The 25,852-nt window shown below is 41.0% G+C and overlaps 1 protein-coding gene across 2 annotated transcripts in view; it reads right to left on the bottom strand.

Moving 5' to 3' along the window:
• The window catches only part of ror2 (receptor tyrosine kinase-like orphan receptor 2), a 450,069-nt gene that overhangs the window by 100,328 nt on the left and 323,889 nt on the right, over positions 1 to 25,852 (bottom strand). For both annotated transcript variants that reach the window (XM_085984540.1, XM_085984543.1), the window contains exon 2: positions 22,010 to 22,087. In XM_085984540.1, the coding sequence (XP_085840666.1) occupies positions 22,010 to 22,087 (78 nt within the window). The remainder of the gene's footprint in view (positions 1 to 22,009; positions 22,088 to 25,852) is intronic.

The raw sequence follows: 25,852 nt of genomic DNA, 5'->3' as shown, positions 1-25,852 counted from the left end.
TGTATGAAGTGATGCACTTTGTAAGGAACAACATGGAGAAGAATATAATCTAAATGGTACTAACGGGGGTGCAAAAGCAGAGGGGCCTAGTGGTTCATATTCTCAATTTTTTGAAGGATAGGCAGGGCAGGTTGATAATGTGGTTAAGAAAGCGTGTGGGATACTTGGCTTTGTAAACAGGAGCATTGAACACCAAAACAAGGAAGTCATGCTAAGCCTTTACAAATCACTGGTCAGGCCTCAGCTGGAGTAATGTGTACAATTCTGGGTACCACACTTAGGAAAAACATCAAGGGGAGTTAAGATCTGGAATGCACTACCAGCAAGGGTGGTGAAATCAGCTTCCATAGGAACTTTCAAAAGGCAATTGAACATGTATTTGAAGAGGACTAATTTGCAGGGTTATGAGGAAAAAGCTGGGGTGTGGCACTAAATTGGATAGCTCATTCAAAGAGCCGGCACAGACACGACAGGTCAAATAGCCTCCTTCTGTGCTATAAGATTCTATGATTCTAATAGAGGCATGGGAGATATAAGTTGAGAAATTTGTGGTTGAGAGAGATATGAAGATGGAGATCGAGAGCAGCACAGATTTTGGGACAGAGAAAGTCTGATGTGCAGGTACGAGAAAGAAGGCAGTACAAAGGCTACAGGGCTGGGTCAAAAGGTCAAGCAGAGCTGGGGATGAATATAAATTAAAAATTACTTTAAAAAAACCCACTGATACTGGGTAGAGTGAACCTGTCATTCTCAAGACAATCCAAAAACACAATGGCTCCGATTTTACGTAGAAATAATGGTGAGTCTAACCGCGCTCACCATTATTAAAGTGTAAATCGGACAGCAACTTTCAGTGACCGCACATGCGTAGTTAAACGCGGACATCAGGAAGTTGCTGTCAGAGTTTCCCTGCTCCTCCACAAGCTTTGCTAGAAAAGTAACTCACCGAGAGACTCGGGATTGAAACACATGGAACGGCATGAAGTTGCTGGACTTGCATGATAGATACACACTAAACACACCAGAAAAAGTTAGGGCTTGTCGATTCCAGTGTAAGTAATTTTAACGGCCTGATGAGTCTTAATTACTGCCAATGTTCTGGATTATTACATGCAGATAGCACCCTCTGGTGGTAGTTATTGTATAGCAGTGTTATTGTATAGCAGTGTGTTATTTGACCTTCTTGTTTGCCCCGAAAGTAGTATTCCAGGGAGTATTCTGCTGAGTTGTGAACAAAGCCACATGCAGCAGGCATTCTCATCTTCCGCCATCCTTCCTTATACGCTAGGCAAGACGCAATGTCTGTGAGTATCCTTGTTTAGTAAAATGATAACAACCTTGTCAGTATAGTATTTTGACAATACTTTGTCTATAAGAAGTTATTAGCTGTTAGCTACCGAGGTTTAGCTTCAGTGCTATTTAGTTATATAGTTAGTCTATTCTGTTTTCATAAACATGTTTATATCTTATGTAACATCTAATGTATAGTACTCAGCTCTATGTACAAAGCATACTTTGTCCTTGTTTACAGTTTCACAAATTTTATTCAAGTAAAGCTTCAAAACTGCACCCGGTTTCTCGAGGAGTTATTTGAATGAGTGTTTAACTGACTGGATAACTGGATAAGAGTACGTCTAGCGAGACCAGTACAGCCAAACAACCTCAAGGCACTGAAAATTTACTTTTACAAGTGTGGAGTCTCATTCCTTCAGATTTTAATTATTGTTGGAGATTTAAAAAGTTATTTGTTTTACTTTTTCTTTGTCTCTTATTTCTCTCTCTCTCTCTTAATCCCATCCTTCTTTCCCTCTCAATGGCCCAGAAATTCGGGTCTCCACGGGTGAGTACGAATGGGGTACTCACCCGTAGGTCCAATGGAAGTGCCGGTTTCCTGCATGCACTGTGCATGTGCGGGAAACCGGCACTTCCGTTCCCCTGAACGAAGAGGTTCAGAGGTCGAATGCGTGCGCAGGAGAGGCTGCGCGTGCGCATCAAACTTCGGTTTTTTGTTGTTGTTTTTTTTACAAGTTTTCCCAGAAGGGTAAGTCTCCAGAAGTTAGACATGTAAAAAGCAGGCATAAGGCCTGCTTTTTACAAGGTAAGTGGTGAATTAATTAACATTAAAACATTTTTTCCACAGGTTTATTATTTTTAAATACTTTAAAGCAAGGTAAGTTTATTTTTAGCCCCGTTAGAAAATTAAATTATTTTTTTCAAAAATTTAAATTATTGTTTAAAATAGTTATTTCATGTAATTTATAGTTTATTTAAAAAAATGTGATTAAAAAAAATTATTTGAAGATTTAGTGCTGTTTTGGGGCCGTAGTATTTATAACTTTTGACAGGTCTTCCTGTCAATCTTATGAATGGAGCATTCCCTGCTCCAATTGGCTCCCCATGGCCCACGTGATCTCAGGGGACGCATCAAACTAACTGCGCCCCTGGGATACGCAAGCACTGCGCGCCGGCAGCTGGACCAGGCCCCGGATCAGAATTCCATGGGGGCCCACAGCTCAACGGCCGGCATGCAAGGTAAGTGCAGGTCGGGGGCTTGCACCTGCGGGAAGCCCCCGACCCGAATTTCTGGGCCTTTATTTTGCTTTCTGTACATGACTTAGCATTGAATTAACTATTCTAACTGACACTTCCTAGTTCAGACTCTGTGTGGTTCATTAATGATTCTTCAATCTGATTGGTTACGAGATACACAGTTGCTTGCCCTGTTCAACCAGGTCCTAGGTCCCCCCTTTAGAGGGTGCAGTGCTGAAATGGTTTTCTAATCACAGCAAGTTCCAGTGCAAAATCCCACAGAAAGTCTGTGGGCAAGTTTAAGTGTAATGAACAGCTGGCGGTGTTAGTTTGCTGCTGAGAGCAAAATCCGGCCCATTATCTATCATGGTTATAGTTTCAATAATCCCAAGGAAGATTGGATTTTACAGAGGCATAATAGCCCCATTAAGGTAACTCCTAATGGAACAGGGGAAGTTGGGATGATTTGAGATTTGAACCTAAAGTCAACAGAGATATTTTTGCCCCAGTACTTGCAATATATTCTCCACATTTCTTTTGTCTCAAAGTCAGATGCATGCTTTGATTAGCTCTCTGGGCTTAACAGTCAGATCAAAATTTTATAAGTGCACATTGCAATAAAGATTTAATCCCTCTCTACTTGTAGATCCTAACTTTAACAAATTCCTAAATGATAAAATCCAACTGTATTTGGATAAGAATTTGGGCTTGTTGAGAGTTTGGGATGCATTCAAAACCTTTATCATAAAGTGAATATCATACATGCATTAAAAAAGTTAAAGATCTAGCAATACAATTCAAGCAGCTGGCAGGCAGATTTGTGACTCCAAGCTGTGTGGAAGAGCCAAAGAAAGCTCAATTCACTTAAATAGGCTCAGTTTTTACAAGGGCAGGGGATAACAGAGGTAAAATCCTAGCAAACAGTGTGTAATGAGGCAAAAATTCAAATCGAGTATGAAAATAGATGATTCAATAACACATTTATCTCTTTCCGGATTTTACTCTCAGTGGTGAGCGAACGCCGCCAGCCATTCATTACACTTAAACTTGCCCACAGACCTTCTATGGGGTTTTGCACTGTTAAAATGAGCAGTTTGCTTTCAAGTTATTTACATTTGACTGTAACCCAAATAACTAATAGTTTATGAGGATTACCAAGGGCAATATGTTGGAATGAGAGATTCCAATCCACAGGAAGATAACAGAGGAAAGACATGCTGAAATTATTCTCCCTGGCTTTCAGAGAACCACTGAAGAAGGGTGACATTATGTACAATACATTGCTCACCCCCATTCTTAAACCAGATTGTGAAACCTTTGTTTGTGCCATCAGCCAATCTTGCTCATCAAAATAGATTGCAAGATCCTGGCCAAGATACTGATAATACTGGAGGGAGAAACTGGTAAGCTGGTATGTGCAGATATGGTTTAATTTTAACTCAAGAAGGGACTTACAGCTGTAATGTCAGAGACCTCGGTGATGTCATTTACAACCACTAAGCTTGATTTCCCTGCTCCATTATTATCTCTCGGAAACAGTTTTGAACAACTAGGAGGAGTGGATTTTTTCCACACACTCCTGGTATAATGAATCTTCAACTGGTATTAGGACTAGGATTGTATCTCAGTTACTCAGCTATTTAGACACACTTAATTTCAATGCCCATCAACATATTATTGGAAAAATTTTCAGAGTTGGCACAGATGTGATAGGCCGAATGGCGTACTTTTGTGCTGCAAAATTTTGAGATTCATTCTGGCAGTTAAACTGCTAGCTGAAGTGACTTAGAGAACCAAAATCAGGAAATCACACACAATTATGGTAATGAACCACCTGTTTAAAGCTTAAATGACTAACCTTAGCTCTGCAGTGTTCATACCCATACACCCGATTGACCCATTCTAAGCTTTATACAAAATCAGGATACATGCTACTGACGAAGATCAGCCATGATCTCATTGAATGGCGGAGCAGGCTCGAAGGGCCGAATGGCCTACTCCTGTTCCTATCTCTATGTTTTTCTATGTTTTCTATGAATCATCATTCCCTCTGGGCTTACTTATTTAATTACCTTTTAGGTAGGTATCCAAGGAGATTCTTACCAGAATTTTATAATGGAACAAATTACCAGCAACATTCACAGCATGCTGAAATTGTTCAAGGCCAGGTTTACTAATAACATTTTTCAGTCACCGTGGAGCAGCGTGGTGATCACAATTGTATCACTTACATTTTCCCTTGCTCATTATATCCTAAGGCAAAAAACTAACTACAATATAGCACTAATTTGCCAAATTTAACGCAGATAGTTAGCATGGGAATCATAAGATAACACAAAATGTATTCTTTGGGGGTGGGTGGTGGGAGGAAGGAGGAATTCGGCTGTGCCGAGGGAGATTTAAGATGTATTCCACTGTGCTATGCCTGGTAAGTAACTATTTAAAGTCTCAAAATGGAAAAGTGCTCCTTCGTTTAACCAATTTTTCCACAACAGAAAGATGTCCCAGGATTGCCTCTTTAAAATCACAGGAGAGGCCAATTTCAAAGAATACTGAATTTTGAAATGAAGTATAGTTTGAATTATGGCAGAAGCTCTTCAGGTAAACATGGAACTATCAGCAGCTCCTCCTGGCCCCACAAATATACGCAGAAAAATTTAGTGCCCATTTTGACAGTGGTCCCTTTAATGACTGCTGGTTAGGCCGCTCAAGACCTAGTGCCAATGGGTGGAACGAACATGGGACATGCTCTGCCTATTGGTACTGAAATCTATATGGTCAATTAGGCTCCTGCCTGCTTCCAGCCAGGAGTGTTAACCAGCCATTTGCAGGATCATATGAAAATTGCATCAGGCGAGCCTTGGGCCGACAATGGGCTGATGATTAAAAAAAAAAAATTCAACTGCCAGCCATTGTGCAATGTAAACAGTACAGGCGGCAATTGAAAATCAACCCCTTATTGTGAGATTACCACAAGATTGTAACCTTCTGAAAAAGAATTCGACATTACTTGATGAATGTCCCAGATATAGAAATCATGCTCTGCCCAAGTTAGTTCTGCAAACAGCTCCATTTCGGTTTTATAAAGTATATCTAGATTGCTACAGATTTTCATGAAACCTGGCTCAGCAACACCCAATTACTGGTGATCACTGGCCCATCTTTACTATCTTTGTAGGAACACTGTATTTTCATAATAAAACTACCAGAGAAACAGTGCAAAAGGGGGAACATAAGCCTCTATGGTAATATGGAGCCCATTTGATCAGATGATCAAACTTTACATTTGGGAACTGAAGGGCAATTTATAGCCCAGAGTACATATTGTCTGCATTGGGTGTTTGGATGAGAAGAGAAAGGGGATTGGATAGATATGTAGTTTTTTTTTGTATGTTTAAATGAAATTACAGTACAAAAGATCATAACGCAGAGGATTGCTGTTCACTGCAAAATGAACAGATACTGTTCTGTATTAACTAAATGAAACAGTTTAATTAAAAAACAAATTCATTATTTGTGCCAAATTTTCCATTTCAAGATTGAAATGAAATAATTTGGAATCATCCACATTTTTGGCACCTCCAAAATAACAGCTCGTCTTTTCCAAAATCTTCCTCACTAGCCTCAAGTTCCACACTAGAAAAACTCCAACTCAGCCAGGCCTCTGCTGGCCACATATTATCCAACATACAGTCCAACTCACCTCCCACCTCAATCCTTCTGATCTCTATTGGTCCCTCATCCTTGAGCACATCAATTTAATAAATCCATGTCCTAATTTTTACAGCTATTTAAACAGCTATCTCAAATTATTATTTAGTCGAACAGAGCTTAAATGATCAACACAAATAAAAAACACAACCAAAGCTAGTGCTTACAAGAATAGTCCTGTCTGCCATTCAGTGATTATGAAGCATGACATCTTCACTGGAAAATCAGATCATAGGCATTTCAATTCCATGACTAAACTGTCAGTTAATCAGTGAATGCTTGGGTAAGAAGCTGAAAAGCCAGACACAGAAAGCACTAAACCATTGCTTTTAAATGCTAAAAGGTCAACTGGAGGAATTTTGTGGTGAGACAACTTTCTTTTAGAAATAGAACATTAATTCATCAAAGATCCTGAAAATCGATTTCGATAATAGCCTAACAAAAATGATACAGTATAATTGAAAGCAGCATTTCAGAACTTAATTAATTATGGGTGGAAAATTCAAACTTTTTCCTGAATATAAAACTAGAATGATATCATTTAACAGACTGCCTTCTAATTTTTAATAATTCAGAAGATACTGCAATAATACAAAAGGTATTGCTGCAGACACACCAATGGCCTGCTTCAAAAAGTTACATTCTTGCAGTGAAATTTATCACATCGGAATGTGAACATGTAGCCCTCATGATCAGTATTAACCAGGAACACAGAACACTTTATGGATTTTCACATCACATTCCTACAATTGCTCCTAACTTGGTTGCTTCCAATACCAACTCAATAGTAATGCAAATGTTTTATTGTTTCTATAAACAGGCAGAGAAACGATGACCCTCCAGATACATTACATCAATACCACCGTTTACACTTGTGGACTGGCAAGTGTCTATTCCCCAAGGTAGACAGATATTGCGCAGGTAAATGCACTAGCTTTGCACATTAGTGCTTCAGGTTCCTCTGAAACTTGAGCACTGGTAAACACATTCAAACCCACACAGATTCAAACTACAGCACATCCATACCTCTGCATACATGGTACTGCAGCAAGTTTCATGGAGAGGACTAGAGGGCCAAGTGCACATTGTCTGTACTGTTCTCAAAATTGGAACTTGTATACATAACGCTAGCATTAAACATTTGTTCATTGCATTTATTGGTCCCATTTGCACCCATCAATAAAATAACTTCTACAAATGGTGATAGGGAGACATGCAAATATGGTGGAGAAATGTCACATATGGAACTAATTTCTCACAGCAGGACTATTGTACAGCAAAAATATTTTCAGCAATCAAGCTTTTCTTACCCTCAGTTCTATAATCCATGCAATGATTCATTATGTAAATCAAACTAATACTCTCCCACTGGGTCATCTGTCTGTTTCTCTAGCATACCATATGAAGGACTTAACAACCTTTAATCAAAAACCTAACACATTTATCTGTCTACTTCCTAAATAAATTGTCACAATTATGTAAAATAAAGTTGAGAAAATGGTTTCTTTTCAAAGTGGCAAAATGTTTTATGCAGTCTCTTCTGCTTTCCCCATTGTTTTCATGAAGCTGAAACTACTACGTGCTGCTAGAACAATGAAAGGTTTGTGGTTATGCCTGCCCTGCAGACAAAATTTTACAGTCTTACCAGTTAGTCAAAGGGGGGATATAATTGCAAACCATTCTTGGAAAACTTTTTAACCAAAAAAGGACATAAAATTTTAGCAAACATCGATTCACATGTACCCAGAACACACAGCAGTGCAAACCCAGACGTAACAAGCAGTGGAGCACAGGGGAGCCCCTGCATACTTTACAGCATTGGACATTGCTTAAGGTTACAATATCAGCAATTCCAACAAATCAGGAGACACATTAAAGAGGAATGTTTTTTGAAATGAGAGAGAAGGAAGGTACCAAATATTCTATATAATGTGAACATCCAATTCCCCCTCACATAACATGCAAGGGTAAAAATCCCACATCGCTGCCATACGTGCAGCAGGTTGGAACTACCACCCACCACTTTGACCTCCTACAACCCCATTCCAAATCCTGGGTATGGGATTATTAATAGGAGTGGGTGTCCGTGCCTATAGCAATGCAGCAGGGGCACCCAACCCACGGAAATAATGCAATCACGGAGTGGCAGGGACTCTTCTGACAGGAGGAGTCAGAGGCACAGATAAGGCCAAAGAATTTTTTTTTCAAATTCCATCTCCTCTCTGGGAGCAGAGAGGCCACCCTGTATCAATCATCAATCCCACTGGGATCCATCACCATTTGATTCTTCTGTGCTGGGGCCCAGAGCATACACAGGTCCCATTGAGCCTAGTGGGAATTACTGGTGGTATTCCTGGGTAAGCCTGGGAACACTCCCAGAGTAAAAGAAAGACTTGCATTTATATAACGCCTTTCACGACCACTGGATGTCCCAAAGCGCTTTACAGCCAATTAAGTACTTTTGAAGTGTAGTCGCTGTTGTAATGTAGGAAATGCAGCAGCCAATTTTGTGCACAGTAAGCACCCACTAACAACAATGTTATAATGACCCAAAAATCTCTTATCTTATGTTGATTGAGGGATAAATATTGGCCAGGACACCGGAGGAAACTCCCCTGCTCTTCTTCAAAATAGTGCCATGGGATCGTTTACATCCATCTGAGCGAGCAGACGGGGTCTTGGTACTGCAAGAAAACTTACATGCATAAAGCATAAGTAGAGCAGGCAGAAGAAGCTCTATGTTCTGACCCCCACCCAGCCTGAATCATCACAGAAATACGCAAAAATGATTGTGCAATTTCTGGTTTGTGCAATTTCTGGACTGTATGCTTCTTATTTACAATTTACATGTGTAAACCATTATGGTGTATAATAGTTTTAAATATGCCAAATGGCTTAACCTACAAGCTGTATAGAATGTAAAAGCTGAAAACTAATTTGATGACTGAGCAAATACATCACATTTTTATGTACTAAGCCACACCAACTAGGAACATTCCACGCCGACTAGAAACATTCCTTGTTCAATCCCTGGTGCGAGTTCTGATCTAAAGTAGGGCAACAGATTTAGGCTTGGTTGTGACTGGCACTGCCACCTATTCCCAGTCAAAAACCCATTTGGGCTCAAAAATAAAGAACGGCCACTTGGTTGTGGTAGTTGAAGAAAGCTGGTGCTTGTGGAACTATATCCCAGCATAAGACAATATTTTCCATAGATCAGCGGGAAAAGGAGGAAAAAACAAAAATAAACTGAAAATAATTTGGTATTTTCAAAGCTTACTGAAATGTTAGATCTAAACAGCCACATTTGAGAATGGCTGACAGCCCATTTAGAAAGAAAAGACAAAACTCTCAGATATCCAGAGGTGATGAGAAACATAATTTTTATATAGATTTCATCTAGGCAGTGCCACTTAGTAATTTTCAACCATTTTAAATTCTTCCCAATGAACAAGCAATTCATTCTGCACAGACTCCGTAACTTCTTGATCATCTCTAAAGTACTTCTCCAGTTATCCAGCCCCTCCCCCAGCCACAACTGAAAAATAAAATCAGCCTTCAATTCCCTTTAAAATTGCACCGTCATGATACAAAAACATTTGAAAATGAACTGCATCATTTTCTATCATAAAAGATGTCCCACACAAATGAAGATTATGGTTCAATATGATTTAAGTAATGATGCCGATTTGTAAAAAAGTTACACAAACACATGCAGGAAGACGGTACCTACTGCCTTTTCAATGGCAGATGGTGAATGTAAAAAATAGTGCCACGTGGCTGGGTTTAAGATCAAACTGAACAGCAGCCTGTGTTCTTGGCCATTGCCATGTAATTAATTGAAATCTACCCTCCAAATATGCACATTGAAGAGGTCTAAAAGAAATTTGATCTGCAAAACCCAAACCTACTTAACCAAGTCTGGTCACCGCAGGCAATTCAAGAGACTCAATGCATGTGAGTTAGCAGACACAAAGAAAATCGAACGATACTGAAAAATGAGAAGCAGCAGAAAATGTGTTTATTAATACGTATTGCCTGATGATTTTAAACAATTCATGGTACACCGAGACTGGGAAAGTATGTAACATTTGAAAGGATGTAGAAAAGCCCAAATTCTGACAATACATTTTAATTTAATTGTGTTACCAAGTTCAGAATTTTAGATTTTTGTTTTTATATTGACCCACAAAACTAAAATTTCATCCCAGTTCAGTGGTTGATCGCACAACTTATTCTTGTTTGGGCTGGCATGGTCTGTCCTCAACAAATTCTTCATCCCCATTAACAGAATTTTCAATAGATTAGCCATACATTGAGGGGTTCCTCAAGGAAAGAGATGTAAAGATAAAATTATGATTAAAAAAATGAAATTAATATATGGTGGAAGCAGATCCAATAGTAATATTCAAGAGAATTTGATGAATACTTGAAGGGAAAAAAGCAGGGGAGTGGGATTAACTGGATAGCTCTGCCAAAGAGCCTGCACAGGCATGATGGGACAAATGGTGTCCTTCTGTGCTGTATCATAGAATTATATAGAACTAGCTGGAGTACCCGGCGTTGCTGAGGGAACTGAAGAACCCTATGACATGTTTATAAAACTGTTGGGATTGAAGAACTCTTCCTAAGCACCCAGGAGGTGGTTCTTTAACTTCGTTTTTTGCTAATGGGGATTGACAGTAGCCAAAAATTCAAGTTTTTACAGTTTTTGTTCTATGTCACTTTGGAGGTAGCAAGCAGAATTATAATTTTGCAATGTTATCATTGACATTAATGTGTCATGATCATATAATGATTGTGCATTATTGTAAAAAGCAATAAAATTCTTGAACTTTTTAATGAGAGGACCACATTCCACGTAAAAAAACTCAAACAATGATTATGATTTAAAAATGCAATTTTCCACAGCCAACCCAGGAGGAAATTGCATGGCTTCGTTTTTTTTTATATAAAGAGTTTCCGAGATTCGACATTTTTATTGAGAAAAAAATCCTTCGCCAAATGCGCCATTTGCATAATACAGCGCTGATGGACAGGTATTGATGGCGGAGTATATTTTCTTTCTCTACGCCCTTCCGATCATTAATTGGCAGCGCGTAAAATATAGTGGCGTTGACGGAATTTTAATCTGAGTAAAAAAAACAAATTGGCCTAGTCTCTTTTGTTTTTTTTTTAAAGAGTTTCCCAGAATTGGTATTTTTATTGAGAAAAAATTTCTTCACCAAATGCGCCAACTATTTGCATAATACAACGCTGATGGACAGGTATTGATGGTGGAGTATATTTTCTTTCTCTACGCCCTTGCCATCGTTACTTGGCAGCGCGTAAAATATAGTGGCTTTGACGGAATTTTAATCTAAATAAAAATACCAAATTCAGTATAATCTGTATAAATTTTTTTTTCCGATTTTGCAAGCGTGTATCATTGCATAATTGAAGTGGATTAATGTTGCGCATTAACATGATAACAGCATTTTCTTTAAGTTTCAGTTTGTGTGTTGGAAGGCAGGGGTGCTATATTTCGTTCGGGTTTTACAGTTACCTGTTTTCCTTCCCTAATGATGGCATTATTGGAGAGCCCGTTGATATACCACATTTTGATTTTGCTGTCCAACCCGTTGAAGATCAAAGACAGCTTGGTCACTGCCCTTATGGATGTACTTGCACACATATTTGATAGACTTAACTGAGTGGCAGTATTTTGGTTTTTTTTTTAGGTTGAAGACCCGTGCTATGAGGTCATGCCTTTCAGTACCAGCTTTGGGTGGGAACTCCTGCCATTGGGGATTGCAAGTCATGGTGATAGAGGTCAGGTCTGCCATAGTTTCTGACATAGGTCATGGCATCCTGTGTGTGCTCATGCATGTACCTAGGTCCTCCAACAAAGGTGGATGGTAGGATGACCATTTGACTAATGTCCTCAGCATCTCGCAAGTGTTTATAGTCTGTGACTCTCAAATGATTTTGGTTATTCCAGAACCAATTAAGCCGCTCTCCTATTTTTGCATACATGCCAGTGAGGAACTGGTGGAGAAGTCCTCCACACTGAAGCAGGTGGTTTGAACCAGTTTGTCGTTCCATCAGCCTATATGCATAGAATTCCATGGCAGATACCATCTTTTGTCTTTGGGCTGTAGGTGGCACACCAGTTTTGGGGTCAACATGTGGGATCTTGTTATAGGCATTGTATCCATCTTCCCCATGGCAAAACAAAAGCGGGTATTGCATAGGATCATATGACCTGTGAAACTCAGAAATTCTTCTGAGTGGACCACCTCTCGTATGCAAGACAATGTCCCGTTGTTCAAATTCTTGGCCCACAATGACAATGGCTACTTCATTGGTGGTAGGAGCATTGAAGTGTCGCTCATGTTCACATGCAGGAGTCTTGTCAGCTTTGATGACAACTTTGAGGTCTTCATTTGTTGTTTTTTCGATGGCTGTTTTGAAACTCTTTATATATGGGTTTTGCTGATGAAGCATCTCCTGTAACCCAAGCAAAGTTTGAAGCTTGATTTGGTGTTGTTGTGCGGGGTGAACAGCAGCTTCCCTGTGGCGATTGGCTTGCTCCTCGCCATCACCCAAGAAGTAGATTTGGAGAAACTGAGGTCTTTCGTTTGGTAGAGGAAGTAGGGAGCCAGCTGTATGGTACACCTGTCCATGAACTTTAAAAGTTGGGCAAAATCCTGATTCACGCACTCTGTTTGCACCAAAAGAGGTCATTGCAAAACAGTTGTTGTACTTCCTGATATAAGTGAGTAATTGTCTTGAAGCTGGAGTTCTGCCCAACAGAAGTGAGTGTAGGGGTTCAGGTGGAGCTGGTAGTGGTGGAAGTTTCACCTTTCCTCCATTGCAGCATAACCCATCAATTTCCCCTTCCCACTTCAGAGCGCCACAGTGAGAGCAAATGATGGTCATCCTGCCAATGATGACTGTGGGGTCTGCTTCATAATTGATGGTGGGTTCACAGGAGAAGGCTGCTCTGTGCCAATGATTCCAAATGTCAACTCTGGCAATGGCCATGCGTATAGTGTCGGCCTGACGACGTGCCCGAGTCTGGTCAGGAGTCTCTGGCTTGGGTATGTCTCACCTGGTCAACAGCTTGCCGTGCCCGAGTCTGGTCAGGAGTCTCTGAGGCTCTGGCAGTTGCCATTCTGGCTCTGTTGGCAGCTTTACGTCCTTCAGATTGTTGAGGAGTCTCAGCTGATCTAGCAGCAGCATTTCTGTCCTGGTTAGCCTGAAGGTGAGCCTGTCTCTGCTCATCAGTTTCAGCAGCTCTCCGAGCCTTATCTCGGCGTGCAGAAGTGCTGCGTCCAAGTCTGCCATGTTTTTTTGAGCTCATGTTGTTAGGAAGAAAGTACAAATAATTTATATATATATATAAATGAGTTTGTCTGTCTGTCTGTGTGTACGCGGGCGGTAAAATGAGCGGATTTTGTCCGTTTTTTGTACACTGTCCGACCAAAAAATAAACACGCCTATGACACTCCCCTAATCATAAGCTTTCTTTTGATATAACAAATGTATAGGTACGCTCTATAACGTTTGAGTTTACCACGTGCATACACACAGACAGACAAACTCATTCATATATATAGATAATAATAAAGATATACAGCACAGAAACAAGCCATTTGGCCCAAATAGTTCATCTCGGCATTTGTGCTCCACTTGAGACTCCTCCCATCTTTCCTCATCTAACTATCTGCATAACCCTCTATCCTCTTCTCCCTCATATACTCATCTACCTTCCCCCTATATGCACCTATACTATTGGCCTTGGTCTCAACTACTCCCTGTGGTAACGAGTTCCACTTTCTCACCACTGTCTGGGTAAAGAAGTTTCTTCTGAATTCCCCATTGGATTTCTTGGTGGCTATCTTATATTGATGGCTTCTAGTTTTGCTCTTCCCCACAAGTGGAAATACACTCCCTATCAAAGCCTTTCATAATTTTAAAGACCTTGATTAGGTCACCCCTCAGCCTGCTCTTTTCAAGAGAAAGAGACCCAGCCTGTTCATCCTTTCCTGATAGGTATAACCTCACATTTCTGGTATCATCCTTGTAAATCTTTTTGTACCCTCTCCAGTGCCTCTATATCCTTTTTATAATATGGCGACCAGAACAGTACACAATACTCCAAGTGTGGTCTAACCAAGGTTCGATACAAGTTTAGCATAACTTCTCTACTTTTCAATTCTATCCCTCTAGAAATAAACACTAGTGCTTGGTTTTTTTTTTTTATGGCCTTATTAACCTGTTGCTACTTTGTGATTTGTGTATCTGTACTCCCAGATCCTTTTGCTCCTCTACCCCATTTAGATTCTTATTTTCCAAGTAATATGTGATCTCCTTATTTTTCATACCAAAATGTAGTATCTCACACTTGTCTATACTGAAATTCATTTGCCAATTATCTGCCCATTCTGCAAGTTTATTAATGTCTTGTAATTTGCTCAGTCCACCTCAGTATTGACTATCACCTCCTCTCCCTCCCGCCCACAAAATTTGGTATCATCCGCAAATTCAGAAATTGTGTTATTGATCCCAAAGTCTAAAACATTGATAAATTGTGAACAAAAGTGGTCCCAGCACTGATCCTTCTGCGACACCACTTCCCACCTTCTGCTACTCTGAAAAGCTACCCTTTACCCAACTCTCTGGGCGCAATCTTCCCAGCCCTGGGGAGGCAGGACTGCCGGGAAAATGGCAATATTTGGGGGCTGGTGCCTGTATTGCTTTCTTAGTGGGTTCAATGACGAGACATTTATGAAAGAGAATGTCTTTTAATCTAAAGTCTGTTCAACGCTTTTTAACAGCATTACAGGAAACACCATGCTAGTGATCCATCTAAAAGTGAAACTAAAACTAAACTGCTTGTCTCTGTCACATGCCCTCTGCTGGTCAGGCATAAGTAATCAATACATGCAAACATGCTGGTAAGGCATCATAATCAAACAGGCAAATACCATCACTATTTGCTGATATCATTACATCTCCCTTTCTTAAAACAAAAGTATTTTACTTTTAACTAACAACATGTTTTCTTTGTATTAATCTGCATTTTAACTGTAACACTTAATGAACTTACATTATCATTATCATGATCAAGGTTTTTTAACCTTGCTTTGTGTGTTCACATGAAATATGTCAATACACTAGAACTTGAAGAAAGAATAAGATAACATTACTTCCTTCTATAACAATAGTCCTTAAATTTGCTCAATGAGTCTCTCAGGAGGCTTCACGTGTCTTGAGGATTTTCTGATTGGTTCTCAGCTGTGTGATCAGGTTGTTCAACAGTATCAGTCTCTTGACCTGCTGTGGCTGGTCCCATGAGAAGATCTCGACGATTTCTTCTCAGAACAGCACCCTCATCTGTCTGAATGGTGTATGATCTTGGTTGAACTTCACTCAGGACAGTTCCCTTCTGAGTCCATATGTTTGTTTTGTCTTTGAACCTTACTTGGTCACCAGTGTGGAGTTCAGGTAGGTTTTGTGTTCCTCTGTCATAGTAGTACTTTTGCTTTTCTTTCTGTTGTTCTTTGAACTTCCTCACTTTCTCCCCCTCTTTTGTTTTCAGGAGGTTCTCCGGGATGGGTAGGTTTGACCTTAGCAGACGTCCCATCAGGAGTTGGGCTGGTGACATACCACACTCGAGCGGCGTTGTGCAGTATACAAGCATGCTCTGGTAGAAGTCAGTTCCACTGTCTTTTGCCTTGTACATCAGTCTTTTCACTGTCTGGACCGATTTTTCCACTAGTCCATTGGACTGTGGAAAGTGAGGACTTGATGTTGTGTGGACAAAGTCCCACTCTTTGGCAAAGTGTCGGAAACTTGCATTGTAAAACTGGGGTCCGTTGTCTGTGAAGACCTCGCTTGCCACGCCATGTCTGGAGAATATGGCTTTCATACATCTTATCACAGCATCTGCAGTGGTGGTGTACAGTCTACAAACCTCTGGATACAGGGAGTAATAGTCTGTGACTACAAGATAGTCCTTCCCTTGACATACAAATAGGTCAGCGCCTACCTTCTGGTAAGGTCTGTCTGGCGCTAGGTGTGGCTTTAGTGGTTCTACCGGATTGCTTGCTCAATATTTCAGGCATATTGTGCAGTTTGACACCTCATTCGTCACATCTTGGTTGATTCGTGGCCAGTACATCACCTCTCGTGCTCTTTTCTTACACTTTTCGATTCCCAGATGTCCTCCATGGGTCCTTTTTAGCATCTCTCTTCTCAGACTCTTTGGGATAACTATTTTACTTCCTTTGTAGATGATGTCTTCGACCAGTGATAGTTCCGCCCTGCAGTTCCAGTACTCTGCCATGTCAGGTGAGCAGTCTTGCTTCATGTTGGGCCATCCATCCAAGATGCTTTTCCTCAGTCGTCTCATTGTTTCATCTTTGTTTGTCTCAGTCTTTATGAGCTCCATTTTTGCATCTGCTATGGGCAGTGCACTTGTGATCATGTCCACGTAGGCGTTCACTTTTTCATCCATTTTGGTGTTTGCGGGCTCACTTGGGTCACCAGCTCTGGACAACGTGTCTGCTGTATACATCAGCTTACCCGGTGTGTACGCAACATTCAGTGTATAGCGTTGCAGCCTGATCATCATTCTTTGTATTCTAAGCGGACAGCTATTTAGTGGCTTTTGGAACAATGCATCTTCCTTTCACTGGTATATCAGTACCTGAGTATCCTGTCACTTTCACTTTTATTCCATGTATCTTTGGTCTGGGTCTAATTTTCTTAAAATCAGTCTCTGATATCACATTAACTTGTGCTCCAGTATCCAATTTAAATGGAATGTGTATGTCATTCACTTTTAGTGTCAACATCCAGTCTCTTTTTTCTTCTTTGTTTTCAGACATGACATCTACATAGAACTCCTCTATCTCGCTTTCATCTACTGCATGGACCTTGCTTTGTTGCGCTTGGTTCTTACAGCAACGGGCATAATGGTTGTTTTTGTTGCAACTATTGCATGTTTTACCATATGCTGGACACTTTCTTGGTGTATGCTGTGTACCGCATCGACTACATGACTTTCGGTTGTCCCTTTCATTTTTGTTCGCTGGCCACGCCTCTTTTTTCACGTTGGCACTCTTTTTGTTAAACGGTTTGTGTCCGTTCTTTCTCACTGCATCCACGCTGCAGCTACTGTCACTGAACAGCTCTTTTGCCTGCGACTTCACAGTCTCTGTAGCCCTACACAGTGCTATGGCTTTTCCCAGGTCTAGATCTTGCTCTCTTTGCAGTCTTTCCCTTAGACCATTATCTGGAATACCACACACCAGTCTGTCTTTTATCAGCGAGTCTGTCAGTCCCCCAAATTCACATGTTTTGCTTCGGTTTCTCAGTTCAGTCACATACTGTTCAATCGTGTCTCCCGTTTTCTGTACACGTGAAAAATCTGTGCCTCTCAAACGTCACGTTATGTTTAGGTATGCAGTAGGCCTCAAACTGTTCCATTATTTTATCTAGCTTCATATTGTCTCCATCAGCAGCGAATGTGAAGTTATTATACACCTCCAGCGCTTCCTCACCCACGACATGTAAGAACACTGACGATTTCTTTTTATCACTTTTCTCGTCAGCTCCGATTGCTGATAAATACAACTCCAAACGTTGTTTGAATCTCCTCCAATTTTCAGCCACATTACCTGTCAACTGAAGCTTCGCCGGTGGGTGTAAACCTTCCATTTTTCACTTCGTTAGCTATTCTTCAATGGTAAGTAACGATGTTCTCTTTTGGCTTGCTAATATGTGGAGAGCTGATTTAACTTCAGATTTTTCCTCTTCATCTCTTTCAATCACTTCTGACACCATGTATTGATTTCTTAGTGGGTTCAATGACGAGACATTTATGAAAGAGAATGTCTTTTAATCTGAAGTCTGTTCAACGCTTTTTAACAGCATTACAGGAGACACCATGCTAGTGATCCATCTAAAAGCGAAACTAAAACTAAACTGCTTGTCTCTGTCACATGCCCTCTGCTGGTCAGGCATAAGTAATCAATACATGCAAACATGCTGGTAAGGCATCATAATCAAACAGGCAAATACCATCACTATTTGCTGATATCATTACAGTGCCCAACCCGCCTCCGTGCCATCTTGCCAGGAGGCGGGTAGCCGTCCCGCGCCTGGTCCGGTCTCCTTGGAGGCGGGAAGGGGATTACAGCCACTTAACTGCCTGTTAACAGGCAGATAAGAGGACTATCCCCATTTTACCCACAAAAGTGCGGGCTTCCCGAAGGCTCTGAACCCCGCCAGGGTCACCAAGGCGAGTAGTAGGTCTGTGGGGGTGGGAGGGGTCCAAAAGTGTGCTGTGGAGGTGAGTGATGGGTGCAAGTGTGGAGAGGGGAGTATATGAGGTAAGTGGAAAGTGTTCGAAAAAGTGTACTTACCTTTGTTTCTTCCTGCAGGCTTCAATCAGTGGGTATGCGGAGAGTCTCGCACCTCCGCGGCAGAGATGACAGATGGCCATTGCATTCTCCAATGCAACAACCATCTAATTTCTGCAAAAGAAAGAGGTTTGATGAGGTTTTGAATTCAAGAACTCATCAAACTGCAGAGAATGTCATTGTTTGACAGCTTCACAGAGCTGTCAAACAATAACAATTCATGTCAAAAATTTGACAGATGAAACATCATACGCTGACATTCTCAGTAACCGGCTTTCCCTTCATTGACCTGCTAAACCCGCCGGGCGGGCTTAACAAGGTCTATCAAGGGTACATAGCGTGGGTTGGCCACAAATCGATGGAGGCAGGACATCAACTCGCCAAGCAGCAGTCCAGTCTCCAATGCACCCCCATTGGCAAAATCACCCCCTCTGCTTTCTATTTTGCAGCCAGCTAGATATCCATTCTGGTACTTGTCCCCTGATTCCACATGCTCTGAACTTATTCATTAGACTACGATGTGGTATTTTATTGAAGGCCTTCTGGAAATCTAGATATATTACATCTACTACTTTAACCTTGTCTACTCTCTGTTCTATGAATCTATGTAAACTGGTCATGATGCAATTGCACCTCCTTTCAAAGGTGGGAGGAGATGGGGCAGAAAAGGAGGCAAGGAGACAGGGCGGGGCGGAAAAGGAGGCTAGGAGACGGGGGCGGAAAAGGAGAAGAGGAGATGGGGAAAAGAGGATGAAAAAAGGAGGGGAAATAGAAGAGGGGACATCAACTCATTTTGTTTATTCCAACATTATCAATACATTATAACAACAGAAAATGCTGGAAAAACTCAGCAGATCAGGCAACATCCGTGGAGAGAAATTTGAGTTGACGTTTCGGGTCGGACCCTTCTTCAAAACTGGAAAGAAAAGAAACTAGATCAAAGGCAGGGCTGCGATCGGACAAAAGAATAAAAGAAACAAAAGAAGTAAAAGAGATTAGAAGCTAGACGAGATGGTAATAGGCTGGGATTAGGTGTAAAGTGTACTGGCAGGGCAAAAGATAGCTGCCAGGTGTGAGAGAGAAACAAAAGGAAAGGGGGGTGGGGAAAGGAGTGGAACAATTACAAGAAAAAATGAAATGGGGGCCGAGCTTATGATCTGAAATTGTTGAACTCGATATTGAGTCCGGAAGGCTGCAGAGTGCCTAATCGGAAGAGGAGGTGCTGTTCCTCGAGTTTACGTTGAGCTTCCGTGGAACAATACAAGAGGCCGAGGACGGTGAGGTCCAAGTGGGAATGGGGCGGTGAATTAAAATGACAGGCGACCGGAAGCTCAGGGTCACCCTTACGGACTGAATGGAGGTGTTCCGCAAAGCGGTCACCCAATCTGCGTTTGGTCTCCCCAATGTAGAGGAGACCGCATCGTGAGCAGCGAATACAGTATACTAGATTGCGAGAAGTACAAGTAAATCGCTGTTTCACCTGGAAGGGGTGTTTGGGGCCCTGGACAGTGGGAAGGGGGGAGGTATAGGGGCAGGTGTTACATCTCCTCCGCTTGCACGGGAAGGTGCCAGGCGAAGGGGAAGGGCTGTTCGGGGTGATAGAGTGGACTAGGGTGTCTCGGAGGGAGCGGTCCCTGCGGAATGCTGAAAGGGGAGGGGAGGGGAAGATACGTTTGGTGGTGGGATCACTTTGGAGGTAGCGGACATGCCGGAGGATGATCCGTTGAATGTGGAGGCTGGTGGGGTGAAAGGTGAGGACAAGGGGAACCCTATCGTGGTTCCGGGAGGGAGGGGCAGGGGTGAGGGCAGAAGTGTGGGAGATAGAACTGACACGGTCGAGGGCAGTGTCAACCACGGTAGAGGGGAATCCTCGGTTGCGGAAAAAGGAAGACATGTCTGAAGCACTGGTGTGGAAGGTGGCATCGTCGGAGCAGATACGGCGGAGACGGAGACACATTGTTCAGTATGAAGAGTAGAAAATCATTTTATTCATAATAATCTGTACATTTCCATTACTGGTTCAATAAATTACAACAGGTGCTCAAAATATTTGTTGCATGTATATCACCGGGAAATATGGATTAAGATGCATCATTCAGCTGTTTATCTTGTTTAGAAGCAACTTAATTTGAATCGTCATGTGTGAAACTCAACCCTGTGTTATAAGTGAGCATTAATCTGAATTTGATCTCCCACAGCATTGCACATGGGGAGACAAGGACAAGTGCGGTCCTCTGGTGAAGTGGGATAGAGGGCGGGCGATAATTGAACCAGTGTGAGCAGCACACATTTTAAAGTCATATGTTCTGTCCTTATTTCAACATTTCCATTATAAAATCAGTGGTGGGAGTGGAAGATTGGGCCTAACAAAAATTGAGCAGTGCTTGAATTGGGGTCACAAACTTCAGCTTTATTGCAAAAGCCTGAATTTATGCAGTGGCACAGGTGATAGCAGCGGGAGAGAATGGGCTGTTCAGCAGACAGTCGTGTGGAAGACCAGAACAGTTAGCGGGGCATGAGAGAACGGATACAAGGAGACTGATAGTACTAACATCTTGAAGGACCCGTAACGACCATTCACCCAGGGGCCGGCAGGGGTGGGAGATTGGTTGGCATCAAGAGGCCGATTGGAAGAGCACTTAAAGCCAAGAGGTTAATCAGGTGTGGGGAAAGAGGACAGCAGTGGTGACCAAGAGGCCGACCAGCACATGGGACCAGTGGTGGCAGTGAACAGGATGGAGAATTGGGCAGAAATGCTGGCCAGAGACAGAAGTGTGGGACAGGCAGAACAGGCTAGAGTCGGAGCCTTATTAACACACTAAAACATCAGGGGGTGTATAAAATCCTACAGGAAATAAACAATTAAAAAAATATTTTTAAAACCAAAAAAATGTTCAGTGGCCAAATTGTGTAATTGTTTATGACTGCATGACAAGTTGCATATGGATTTTGTTTATTAAATATACACATAGGAAATCATAATAAAAGTTGACACAAAAATGTGAAGAGGAAGTAAAAATGATGCAGCAACGATTGCACTTCAAAATGAAATTAATTGCAGTAAAGCATTTCAGGATATCCAGATGACATAATTGCAAGGTGCTTGTTTCCTTGACCATATGAACAAAAAACTAGAGTTCATGCAATGTGAATTGCTTATATTTATTAGAAATCTGATTGCACGCAATATACTGGCTGGTTGTACAAACACCACAAGGCTATACTGAATTTCCAATTTTCCTCCCCTCAATTTGGGAATGTACTGCACGGAGAACCTGCACTTCTATCACTCTACTGCAAAGGAAACTAGCTAAATTCTCATTTTCTAACTTTGCAACAACAAAAAAAGCACTTACCTTTAGCTGTAGGCAAAGGCCTGTGCTGGTCTCCTCCAGGTCCAATGGAGCCATGTGGATCTGACTGGTGAGCTTCATCTAGAAGTAAAATTTTTGATCGTAAAAAAAACTACCATAATTCTACTATAAAGATTAAAGTGCAGCAGTTCTCCCAATGGCTCAGCAAACAAAAGAATATTGACAGTGGGGGCATCTCATCCAACCCGGATCACGATCCAGTCACCCTTGGTGTAAGCACTTGTGTATAGATGCTGGGTGAGAACATGGTTAGGCTTGGATGTGATGCCTCCCGTTTTCAATATTCACCATCAAGGCTCATACATGAACAACAGCAATTTGGATAAGGTACAGTAAAATCATATCACACCAAATAGGGGGAGTGAATTAATAGGGAACAGTGTCATTCAAATGTACAGAAAAACAGGAAATAATACAATGACCAATGTAGTTCTTTTCTCCTGTGACTTTGATACAAAAAAAGTGACCTGCATGCACAATATAAAAATTACAGACAAGTCAGAAAAACATGTTTCTGAATTCGTAATCACCCAATAATTTACTAGCATGTAATTTACCTTTAGTTCCACAATATAGTAATAATTATGGCTGTTCACCCATTGATATCTGCACAGTGGAAAAGATGCCAACAGCTGAACTTTTTCAAACTTAACTTTAGCTTAGACAAGTATGGGAAATATTTGGATTAACCACAGAGCAACAATCTGCAGAAAGCAGCCTAGATGAAACAGTGCAATGAACAAGGGTGGCCAATAAATGTGAGAAAAGTGAACGATTCCCCCAAGCTGTACTAACAGTATTGGTTACTTGTACAAAATGCCTTCTCTCCAATACGTTTTAGATCTCTTCTGTCCTTTTCAACCACAGCTGTAGTTTATCAGTAATACTGAAAAGTTTATAAACATAACTACAAACTGCCGTGTTTCTACTGCATGAAATTTATTATGCAAAGCATATGATTTATTAGTAGAGCCCATTCTTTACTTCACATAAAAATCTTATACAATACTATACAAATACTCATGATTTTGATGCAAATTCAAAGCAGCCTCCTTATTTCAAAAGAAATAGGTATACGTAATTTTTTTAAAAATTCTTCAATTCCAGTCCTATTTCTATGCCTGTCTCTCTAGTCATGGAGGGATCTGTGACTAAGAGGACAGCAACCACTGTACACATTAATCAAGTCTCCATTCCACACTACTATATTTTCCCCCTTCTTAATTAACACAAAGGGAATTATAGGGCTACCCTTCCATGAGTGCCAGTCATCCTCTGCTAACTCGCCAACATGGTCATTCTTTATACACGAGCCTAGACAGTGGATGTTGACAGGTTGTTCGGTCACAGAGGGCACTGCAGCAAAGCTGCAACTCTGCGTTTCTGTCGTCCCCTTCGATTCCACAACTATCACTGTGCTGTCCAACATTTAATCCTAGTTGAGTCAAAACTTTCTTAAAGTCAACTTCAGCAAAACTAAAGCCATCCTATTTGGCTCCCACCAGAAATGTTCTACCTCATATGCCAATTCCATCTCCATTCCAGGCTGCATGACTCCTATGCTCACAAACTCATTGTACTTTTCAACCCCAAGCTAAGCTTAATAAAACCAAACTCTGTCCATGCCTAGACTGCCTTCTTCCACCTCTGGAACCTCAGCTCCATCCCTCACAAACACCAACTAATTCAGAACTCTGCAGCCAATATCTTATCCCTCACGAAGTCACAGTTATCTCTGTCCTCACTGACTTTCAAAAATGTTTATCCTTAAGTCACTCATGTAATCTTCTCTAACATTGCACCCTGGCATGCACTTTCTGCTCTTTTGACTCTCGTCTACTGTGCATACTCTTTCCCCCCACCAATATCCACTCGAGTCAGTGGCAAAGTCATCAAGCACAGGCTCCTGCAGCAAATTCTCTTTCTATACCTTTTTACATTTTACATATAATGTTACAGCATTGAATCAGCTCTGATGAAAGATCATCGACCTGAAACGTTAATTTTGTTTCTCTCTCCATAGATGCTACCTGACCTGCTGAGTATTTCCAGCATTTTCTGTTTTTATTTCAGATTTTCAGTATCCGTAGTATTTTGCTTTTGTATAGAATCAGGCCATTTGGCTCACCAAATCTGAGCAATTGTTTATCTTCACATGAACGACCTAGTCTCTGCCCATGGCCCTGGTTGCTCCCCATACCTGTTAATATTTCTTTCAAGCAATTATCTAATTCCTTTTTTTTTAATGCATGGTCTTTGCTTCAATGATGATCTGTAGCAGAGAATTCCACATTCCAACCATCATTGTGTAAATAAATATTTCTGACATCCCCTTTAATTCTTTTTGAAAATTTCAATTGACCCAGCATCCACAGCCTTTTGGGAGGGGGAGTTCTAGATTTTCACGAGCCTTGTGTGAAAAAAGAGATTCCTGATTTCACTCCAGTGGAAACAATTTACGATAATTTACCTAATTAAATCCTCCATAATCTTGAAGACTTATACCAGGTTACCCCATAACTTTCAAAGCCATAATACTTATATTAACATACTGCACCTTTTCCATTGCTTTTAAAACCTTCCTATAATAGGGCGTCAAAACTGTACATAGTACTCCAAATGGAACCTAACTAAGGTTTGTACAAATTAACTATTAACTTTCTCCATCTTTAAAAGACTCATCTAAACTTAATTCTTTGACTGCGCCTTCAGTAACCTCCCCCAATTTCTCACCAGCTGCCACGCCACCTGGATGTTTGGTCACATGAAAGGCACTCTATAAAGGTAGGCTTCAGTTGTTCTTCACACAGGCGCACTTCCAGCAGGTGTTGCTCAATAGTAATCAGGACTAGCAACTCCAGCAGATATTCCTCTTCCTATTTGAGTCAATTATAGTCAAATTCTGAGGCCAACTGTAGTGACCCAACCAACATCTTTGTTTGATCAACTAAAATCAGCACACACTAGGGATAGAACATGGGACCTTCCTGTTCTTTATGGTGCAGTTACTCACTGCCTTAACTATTTTAATTGAGTCATTGGAGAGCTTCTACACCACCCCCATTTATATAGCACTGTTAATTAATATATAAAGAAGTCCTTAGCCACTTCATAGAGAGATGTATAGAAAATGGATACCAATCCAGGAAAGGATAGATTAGGGCTACCTGTGAGTGAGCTTCAGCAGGAAGGAGATAATCACCCTCCAACTAGTCAATCAGTATCTTCCCTGATAGGGCCAGTATCAGGAACTCCATTATTAAACTGTTTTTTTTCAGACTGCTGCCTGCATTGTCAGTTTAATTATTCCAACCCAAGACCGTGCTTCAGCAAACGTTGCAGCACATTAAAACTACAGCTGTTTATTGCTAAATTCTGGATCTCTAGGGACATAAGATTGTATTTCAACAATACTGATATTTTGGCAGGTTTGCAATTACTTTCTGTTCCTTTGTTACTAATATTTTCAGCCTCTTTAGTTAGTCAGCTTCTTTATTAAGAAATAATGTTTTTGGTCTTCACAATAAAGACAGTTGTATTCTACCTGAAATGGGGAGCAAAAACATGTGAAACTGTTTTTTGTTTTAAGAGTAATATAACACTGAGCACAAAGTTGTTATATTTGTCAAAGTGACTTCTAAATTAGTCCAGTGAAAATATATAGTTTAACAAAAATAAAGACAATTATATTCATATGGGATGCATGATGGGGATCACTGACTCACCAGGAAATAACAGTGACATTGGACCCAATAATTCAGTTAAGCTGACTAGCCAGACAGCAGTCTGTAAACACACCAGTTTAAAAATACAAGTCCAGCTTAT

This window comes from Somniosus microcephalus, chromosome 1 (genome assembly GCF_052327205.1).
Source record: "Somniosus microcephalus isolate GS21.2 chromosome 1, FLI_Smic_1.0, whole genome shotgun sequence".
Lineage (NCBI taxonomy): Eukaryota > Metazoa > Chordata > Chondrichthyes > Squaliformes > Somniosidae > Somniosus > Somniosus microcephalus.
This window is presented reverse-complemented; position numbering and strand designations above follow the sequence as displayed.